The 9,784-nt window shown below is 46.4% G+C and overlaps 1 protein-coding gene across 1 annotated transcript; it reads left to right on the plus strand.

The window, feature by feature from the left end:
• Nucleotides 1–1,864: 1,864 nt before the first annotated feature.
• Nucleotides 1,865–9,143, plus strand: DNAJC25 (DnaJ heat shock protein family (Hsp40) member C25). Its single transcript, XM_015421418.1, has 4 exons — nucleotides 1,865–2,211; nucleotides 6,471–6,623; nucleotides 7,078–7,548; nucleotides 8,840–9,143. Exons 1-4 carry the CDS (start codon nucleotides 1,909–1,911, stop codon nucleotides 8,960–8,962), a joined length of 1,050 nt encoding a protein of 349 aa, XP_015276904.1. The 5' UTR covers nucleotides 1,865–1,908; the 3' UTR covers nucleotides 8,963–9,143.
• The last annotated feature ends 641 nt before the right edge of the window (nucleotides 9,144–9,784 follow it).

Genomic DNA, 9,784 nt, shown 5'->3' on the forward strand with positions numbered 1-9,784 from the left:
GTTGCTGTATAGAAATATTTAGAAATATTGATTCCTATAGCTTTCATGTATCCCTTGTGTAATTCTTTTAACCTTCTGTATCTCTGTTGATGCTATAAGGTTCCATGTTTCCCCTCTTGGAATGTAATTGCCTCACCCCCTGGTGTTCTAGCTTCCTATGCCTGACCATTTGCTCAATTGCCATGCCATATAACGACACATGTTTCACACTTCTGGCAGACCTACTGGAGCCTAGTAGGGTCATTTGAATCCTGAAATTGGCCCTTATTAGTCTGGACCCAAAGACACGAGCTCAGATTTTCTGCTTGCTAATCTGTTCTTGCTATCTACTGTCTGTGGACTTATTCTGAAATGCTTTGTTTCTGCCATGTGGCTGGCAGACAAAGGATCCTGGGTTGCAGCTCAACACATGGCTGCATACTGGCACAAAGATGAAACTTAAGTGGACTTTGTTAAAATGGACCGCCTTGGACCCGGGGCTCAGTGAGGGAAGAGAACGTTGCCCCGCCCCCATGCGGGCGACACAGCTGCTGCCGAGAACAGTGGCGGCGGCCATAACTTTTTAAAGAGCCCCTCCCGAGAGCTGGGGAGCCAGAATGACCTCTTGTGTGTGATGTCCGAGCCGCAACGCCGCTCGGACATCACACGCAAGAGGTGGAATTTGCCCCTAGGAGTCCAAGGCCACCCCGGGGCTCAGGGAGGCAAGGGAACGTTTTGCCCTGCCCCACCCCTTGCACTGGCGGTCATAAGTTTTTAAAGAGCCCCTCCCTAGAGCTGAGGGAGCCAGAATGACTTCTCGCATGTGACAGGAGAGGTGGAATTTGCCCCTACAAGTCCAAGGCCACCATCCCGGGGCTCAGGGAGGCAAGGGAACTTCGGGCCCCCCCCTGCCAGCCTTAACTTTTATAAGATTCCCGAAGGAGAGCTGGGGGGGGGAGAGGTGGAATTTGCCCCTACGGTCTCCCCCCTGTCCCAACCAATGTTCCCTCTAATCTGTGGAGTCTTGTGAGCAAAAATTCTACTTTGTGAGCCACTGGCATTAAAGTTGTGAGCAAGCAATTTGGCTATTGTATAAATTAGTTTGCTCTGGAGCCCTCCTTCCTGAGCTAAGACAAAAAATGTGCGAGCCGGAGGCTACAAAACTGTGAGCTAGCTCACACTAACTCAGCTTAGAGGGAACACTGGTCCCAACTGATGGCTGGTGGGAGCAAGGGGCAAGGCTTATGTGCACGCCCCCTAGGCTCCTGACTGGCGGAGCTGTGCTCCTGTGCGCTCAGACAGGAACCGAGGCCTGGGCCTGATCCTCTGCATTGGCTAAAATTCATTCCTCACAATCCGAGCTTCGCCCAGGAAATAATTTGACAATCTTGAACGCGCTGCTGGACTCCAATTATATTCCTAACGGGAACAAACCCGCGTTTAGCCCAAACTTTTCTGCCCCTATCCTTATTGGCCCTTCCGGTTACAATAGCTGCGCCTCCCAACTCTCCAAAGCCACGCCTCTCCCATGCTTCTTCTCCCCGCCTTCTTTCCCTCCTCCACTCTCGCGTCAAGTCCCGACTCTATTCACGTCCCTGCCTGTCACGGCAAACCCCGCCCGCCTCCCCTTTTCCCGGTTCACCGATTGGCCCTTCCTCTTCCCATCCTGGCTCTCCTATTCGTCCCTTTCTTCGCTCTCCTAGCCTGACATTCGACGGCTTGCAAACGTCTGGCTTCCCAGCCAGCCCTTCTGCTTTGTCCACGTTCGTGGGCGCCAGGCCCGCCCCTGTTGCTCCCGCGACTCCTTCAGCCTGGCGTGAGCAAAGGGAGAGGGGGGCTGTGCGTTGGGTGGGCTGCTGTCGCGCGCGCGTGCGGGGCCGTCGCGGCGCGCGCGCGAAGGAGAGCGGTCGGTCGCCCTTGGCTACGGCCATGGCGCTGCAGTGGCGGCGGCGGTGGTGGCGAGCGCCCGAGGGGCTGCGGTGGCTGGCGCTATGGGGCGTCCTCCTGTGCCTGCGGCCGGCGGAGGCCCTGCTGGAAGGCTTGTACTGCGGGAAGCTGGTGTGCTACGACGTGCTGGGCGTGAGCCGGGAGGCGAGCAAGGCTGAAATCGCCCGCGCCTACCGGCAGCTGGCCCTCCGCTACCACCCGGACCGGCAGCGCGACCCGGAGCCAGGCGGCGAGGCCTCGGAGGAGAAATTCCTCCTCATCGCCACCGCCTACGAGACCCTCAAGGTGAGAGAGCGGGGCCGGGACCGCCCCCTCCCTCCTCCGCCCCGGCCGGACTCCTCCGGTAAGACACGTGTACTTGCTCCCCCTCACAACACCCGACCTGCCTACGCCAGCCCTGTGAGGACGGAGCTGCTGCTGCTGGGGCGCGGAGGAGAGTGTGGGACAGGGCTGGCCGCCGGCGCCGCCGAGGCTGGCAGTCGCAGGCAGGACGTTTTAAAGACTAACGGGATTTATTGTAGTGTCAGTTTACTTCCTCAGATGCATTGACCGGGTATATGGGCGAGTTGGCAGATGCATTTGGACTGAAAGCTGGGGGAGGGGTGGTGGTGGTAATGAAAGGATTTCGGTTAGTCTTTAAAGTGTCGTTGCATTGTTACAGAGTGATACCGCTGCCTATCGGCAATTATCCGGTGCACCGTTTTTTGCAGCCTTTTATCATGGTGGAATGTTATATTGTGCCTTTAGTTGTTCATGTTATTATGTATATATATACACCTTGTTTTTCCTGGGATTACACAGTGTGAGGCAGTGCAATCAGGTAGCTTCCTGTTGCTTTGTTATCCTCTCAGCGTCTCAGGAGATAAGGTGAGATCTGGATGTTTTCAGTAAATAAGTCTGGTACCCACAGTTACACCTGCACACAGGTGCAGCAGTTCTCCAACGGATCTCAGTGTTTATTCTCTCAATAGTCTGCATGATAGCCTTATAAAGCTTGGTTAGTAATACTATCCCCGCATTGCACACAAGGAACTAAGGCAACCGTAGCAGAGATCAGATTTTCATAGCGGATTTCCTGATAAGAGAAAGGGAAGGGTAAAATATGGCTTACAGATTGAGCCCTTGACTTTATATTAAGAGTATGGGGAAGGCACCCTCACAAACGCGCATGCGGTTTGTGCTGTTCCAAAGAGGAGTACCTCTAGTACCTGTCACTGCCCCCCCCCCGTCACACAGGCCGGATATAGCGGGGGGGAGGCGTGGCTAATTATGCGCTCAAATGCACCGGCGGCACACCATGGGTCCTTCCCTCGGCGCCGGCCAGTAAACGAGGGACCGGAGGGGAATGCCGCGCGCTGGCGTGATCACACCATCGCGCGCTGGCGCGATCACACCGTGCGTCTGGAGGCAGCCCATGGCAAACGTTTATAGTACCTTGGAGGTACTAGTTTTTTAACGCGCATCATCGGCGGTAAGTCACGGGTGCGCTCCACTTCCCAGATGTTGGGGTGTGATCGCACCTGGATAATCTGCCCACCATCCGTGCCTCTCCTGCGGCAACTTTGCCGTGTGACCGGGGCCACTATATAGCAGGAAAAGTGGTTACTTAAGCCAAAGAATGTCCGACCTGCATGGGAAACAACTTCTGAACTGAGGGGCATTTTTCAAAGCAATTTGTAACCATCACGCAAGGCATAAACAAACCAAAAGGTTCTCAGTGTGTACAGATTCTTTGGGATGCGTCAATCCATTTGGATTGAAGTCAAGCTATTTAGGGATCAGAAATTCAGTTTTCTTTGTCAGTAGTGTCCCCTTATTATTTCAGTTGTCTTGAGTATATTTTGAATGAAAGCAAAAATTTTAATTGGTTTGTACATTCATTTTTGAGATTCTAAATCAGGGTGCTCTCAAGTCTCTTATGTAGACCGGTATCGGGATTTTTATTTAACATACCAAGGCTTCTAAGTAAATCATGCAGGCTGTTGGGATGGGTGAAGGAGAGTCATGTATACACAATATCTGTAAAGTGAAGGGCTGGAGAAAGGAGTCAAGGGTGTTCTCAGAAAACAGCCAAGTTGTGTGAGTTAGAAAATGGGTCCTTTCCCAAATATTTCCAGTTCATGCCGGCAGTGACTGAGAGATGCTTATTTGCCAGCTCTCAGGGCTGCCTGGAAATAGTCTTTATTGAAATGTCCAGCTAAGTGCAAAGCTGCTTGTGTCTTTACATCATCAATTATTTGTTGCTGTGTTTTTTGCTGTCAAATCGCAGGTGACTTATGGCGACCCCATAGGGTTTCCAAGGCAAGAGACATTCAGGGGTGGTTTGCCGTCGCCTGCCTTTGCGTAGCAACCCTGGACTCCCTTGGTGGTCTTCCATACAAATACTAACCAGGGCCAACACCTCTTAGCTTCTGCGGTCTGACAAAATCAGGCTAGCTTTGTCTATCCAGGTCACGTGATTAGTTATATACAGTTATTATGTATGGTTAAACCATTCTTTCAAACTTAAAGCCCATCTGGTCCAACAGGCTTAGTTGGGGGTTGGGAGCAGGTGGTAGTAGAGAAAATTTATGAGCTATACATTCACATAATGAGTATTGAATATTGACAGAGAACTTCAGTAGGGATAGGAAGTACAATAAATACTTAAAAGGAAAAAAATAAAGATATATAACATAGGATGCAAGTTACTGAGGAATTACAAGGTGTAGGTCATGTCCAATTCTTTTCTGGTCAACAGAAACGTGGTAGAGTTGGTGATCAATAAATCATTATCGAATCGTAGGAAGGTATTGGCATAAAATTAATGCAATGTAAGTGCATTATGGATGAGAAAAAGGTATGCAAAAGGAAGATGACCCTGAATGTAAGACACCATCTCCAAATGTTATACCAAAAAATATTTTTTAAAATTAATGGACATAACTATAATTTATAGGCAAATGTAAAATGACCCCATAGGATCACTACTGTGTACAGTTCTTTCTAGGGTTGCCAGACCCCCGATCGGGGCGGGGGTTCCCCTGACTTTGGGGGCTCTGATCCACCACTGGCCAGTGGGGAAGCCCACCCCTGAACAACCCCCTCCCATGCCAACAACATCAACACAGGAGGGGGCTGTTTGGGGGTGGGACTTCCCCACCAGCCAGTAGCAGATCGAAGCCCCAAAATCGGGGTAAATCCCAACCTCGTGCAAAAGTGGTATTATCACACCGGGCATGTCATGTGGCGACACTCTAGCATTTTGCCCCAAACTCTATGGTAACTACTATATCTGTTGCCCTGCTGTCCCCATTCCTGAAAGGCTCCCTCCTACCCCCCCCCTCGACTTGGTGAGTAGACCTGGCAACCCTAGTTCTTTCCTTTCTTCCATATAAGTGAATGGCTGCTTGTAATTCCTAGGGAAAGGCTGAGGAATACACTAGACATGATTCTGTTCTTGCCTCTGGCGATCATTTCTGTACAATCCTGTCTTGGATTCTGTTTCTTGGTCACTCTTCTGTGTGGCAATGAGTGGGATGGAACATTGCAAAGAGACACTTACTGTACGTATTAGTGGGTGGTAATTGTTTTCCAACCAGAAGGAGATCAGTAATGACAGAGATGCTGCCCAAAAAACACCTCTGCCATTATCAGTCTTGCTTTAACATACTGTAAGCAGAGGTAAAACAAGGAAGAGTGTAAGGTTGCACACATACGTGTGTGTGTGTATTTGAACATAAATCACAATTTACTTGCGTGCATACATTAATTCACAGTTGTGCCCCACTGTCCATTGAATATACAGATGGTGTGTTTAACACTGAGAGAACTGGCCTGTACTGTGCACAAGAAGTATGTAAATTATTGGCTGAGGATAGTTGCAGAAGTTAGCCATGTTGGTCTGCAGTGGAATACCTAGAGTTAAATCCAGTAGTGCCTTTGAGACCCACAAGATTTGGGGGGTATGAGCTTATGGTGAAGGGAGCTTTGCCTCTCTAAATCTCATACCCCTAAATTCTTATTGTTGTCAAAGGTGGTACTACTGAACTCAAATCTGGATGTATAGGCCAAGGTTTTTCAGAGGATACCAGTTAACTCCCTCTAAATCAGAGGTTCCAAAACTTATTTGGCCTACCGCCCCCTTTTCAGGAAAAAAAATTACTCCCCCCCCTCCCAAAATCTACCTTGAAAAAGTAGAGAAAAAGATGTAGGGACAAATTTGCACCCAAGGCTCCTACCGCCCACCTGGATCGTCCCAGTGCCCCTCAGGGGGGAATATTGCCCACTTTGGGAACCAGTGCTCTAAATGAATACTTTCCTCAGTATATAAAAGTTTGGCTTTTTGTCTGTGGTTGTAATGTCCATTAATAGGCACAAGCATGTAACTTTTTGTTTGCAGCATTTATTGCACATATAGTACTTACTGCATTTGTTTGCAAGTTTATTTTGACAGTATCTGTATAAATAACAAAGGCACATTCTAAAATAGCTAATTTAAACACTAGCTTCTTTAAACTGTAGCATGTTTCTGGATATAAAACATTACCAATTGCTCTTTGTAGGATGAAGAAACTCGTAAGGATTATGATTACATGTTGGATCATCCTGAGGAGTATTACAGCCATTACTATCACTATTACAGCAGAAGACTAGCCCCCAAGGTAGACGTCAGAATAGTGATTCTAGTCACTGTCTGTGCCATCTCAGTTTTTCAGGTAAATATATTTCTCCTGACTGTTCTAGTATTCCAATATGCAAAATATTAAAATAGCTTGTTTGTTATGAAAAGTTAATAAATGGCCGTCTCTTTGCTGGTACTGTCTGCTTCTCCCCACTCCCACCCCCCACTACCTGGAAGTGAGTTGTTTGGTCTTAAATCTAATTGGCTGTTCTGACCTTGAGACATGACATACCTGAGAAAAGCTTGTGGCCTATGAAAATATTGCATCAGCATTCCCTAAATTTGCAGGCCATAAAATGTGGAAGTAGGGGAAGGAGCTACAAGACTTCAAAAGGTATGCGTGAGAGAGAATGTAAAGCTATAGGAATGCAAAAATTAGAAAAGGACAAGTTTACATGGCGCAGTCCCAGATACATCCTGAGTACAATAGGAAGAATAAAGTTGCATGGACAGTGTTCTCTAGGATTAATACACTATTTATATTCTAGTTCTTCAGCTGGTGGAGTAGCTACAATGAGGCTATCAACTACCTAGCAACTGTGCCAAAATATCGTATACAGGCCACTGAGATTGCCAGGCAACAAGGGCTGCTGAACAGACCCAAAGAAAAGGGCAAAAGCAGACGGTCCAAGGAAGAAATCCGCAAAGAAGAAGAAGACATAATCAAAGATGTTATCAAGAACAAAATAGATATTAAAGGAGGCTATCAGAAGCCCCAACTATACGACATACTCTTATTTCAAATCCTCCTAACCCCTTTTTACGTGTTTAAGTACATAGGATGGTATTGTTGGTGGATTTATTCTTTCAATATCAAGGGACAAGAGTATGGCGAAGAGGAGAAGCTGTATATCATACGCAGATACATGAAAATGTCACAGTCTCAATTTGACACTTTGGAAGATCACCAGAAAGAGACTTTTCTTGAACGGCAGCTCTGGATAAGAGAAAAATATGAGGTAAGTGATGCTGGCAGATGAGAGGTTGAACTTGACCTGATGTTGGCAGATGGAAGGTTAAAGCTGACCTAATTAGCCTGACATTATACATCGCAGGTATACAAGATTTGGTGCCACTGACTAAACTGTTCAGTTACGTGGTTCCTTGGTGTTGGTTCATATAATAAGAACAGGCTGCTTGAAGTCTTAGGAAAGGGCATCCTATTTCATATTAAAGTTGTCCAGACCTCACCCACGTGCTGCCTTTCTTGAATATCTGTGTAGCCATTTAATTCTCTGATTTTTTTAACCTATTATTTTAATTGATGGTATATCTACACTTTTGTATATGGCATGTGATGGACAGTGCAGCTTAAAGTAGAGTGATCAGGTCAGATGGATTTCATGTCTGTTCCAGAGAGAGCACCCTTTAATAAAAGGGGTTTATTTATTTATTTATTTATTACTTTCCCCCCCCTAAAAATAATCCAAGGAGTATTATAATTACTATTTTTTTAAAAAATAAATAAAATCAAACTGCAGCATATAAAAAGAACAATAATTAAAGCTGACAGGGTAACATTAGATCAGAGAAATGGCTCAGAGGTGATCCTTTAGCCCAGGGTCCCCAGTATTTTTGAGCCCATGGTCACTTTTTGGAATTCTGACAAAGGGTAGTTGCAACAACCACAAAATGGCTGTCACAAAATGATAGTAGCTATTTATGGAAGGACACTGTCAACATTATACCATAAACATCAAAGACTGGGAAAGCCCTGCTTGGCCCCACCCTCTTTCTAAAGACACTTGGGCACCAGGAAAGGTGCTGGTGGGCACCATGTTAGAGACCCCTGCTTTAGCTAGTGCCACGGACTAGGCAGAATGAGACCTCTTCACTTGCTGCTTGAGCCTTTGAAGAGCCTTGAGTATGCTTCTTATCACACTGAACACACTTTTGATTAGATGGAATGTACGGCAGGGCCTCTTCAAAAGACCTTGGGGTCCATCCCAATAAATAGAATTCAAAAGGTGGCAATGGTTTTAATATCTTTCACATATAATTTTTTCCTGTATCATCTACTGAGTAATGTTGTAAAATAGGTACTGAATTCACCTAAACTGTATTTGGCATTTAGTTATTTTAATATGTTGCTTTTACACAATCCAGAATAGTTCAGCTGAAATAATGGATACTAAGTAGGCGACCCTGCATTTGATCTTGTCTGAAAACCTTTAAAGAATATGCTGTGCTACACATGGAGGATTAGCATTATGTTGCCTCCACTTAAAAACCTCTTTCCTGCTCCTGTAGCTTTACAAACAAGAACAAGAAGAAGAACTGAAGAAAAAGATGGCGATGGATCCTCGATGGAAAAGATATAGGCGGTGGATGAGGAAGGAAGGCCCTGGAAGATTGACATTTATTGATGATTGACAGTTGCTGTAATGTGTACAGTCCCTGTTACAGATGATTGGCAAACAAATCCAGACCTAAAAGAGAGTTTAACTGCTGTCTCTCAGCAGTATTTTTTAAAACTCAGGAATTAATCAGGCAGGAAACTAGTACCATTTTATGACTTTTATATATATATATATGTATAAAAATAAAAGAAAGTCTGCTGATCAGAGTTCATTGTTTTGTTCAACCATGGATAAGGAATGGAATTAAAAAGTACATTTGGCACGGATCTCTAATAGCCTCCATATTAATGAGAAAATATAACAAAAATGTGGATGACATCAAAACACTAAATTAGACGATGAAAAATTAGGCTGGAACAGTCACATATTGGGAGGCTTGCCTGAGGCTTAAGTTATTCTGCTTCCTCCCCCACCCCATGCAGCAGCAGCAGTGGTAGCGGTGCTCCCAGCCACCCACCTACTTCCTGTTCCCCTACAGCAGCAGCAGCTCTTCAGGAATCACAATGGATCTCCCACCTACAGAGATCAATTTACCTTAGGGCTGCCAGCTACAGGTTAGGAAATTCCTGGAGATTTGAGGGGTGGAGCCTTGGGATATAATGCCAGAGTCCAGCATCCAAAGCAGCCATTTTCTCCAGTGAGACAGATTTCTGCTGTCTACAGTTCAGTTGCCATTCTGGGGTGTCTCCAGGTTTCACTTGGAGGTTGGCAGAAGTCTAGGGTTGCCAGGTGCCCCTAGCCACCAGCAGGTGATAGGGGGTAAGGTTGCCAGATCCAGGCTGGGAATTTAGCCCTTCCCGTTTTAAAAAATCTTTTTGGGTTTTTCTGCAGCCCC

The sequence above is a fragment of the Gekko japonicus genome, unplaced genomic scaffold, assembly GCF_001447785.1.
Source record: "Gekko japonicus isolate JY-2015 unplaced genomic scaffold, Gekko_japonicus_V1.1 scaffold740, whole genome shotgun sequence".
In the NCBI taxonomy this organism is placed as follows: Eukaryota; Metazoa; Chordata; class Lepidosauria; order Squamata; family Gekkonidae; genus Gekko; species Gekko japonicus.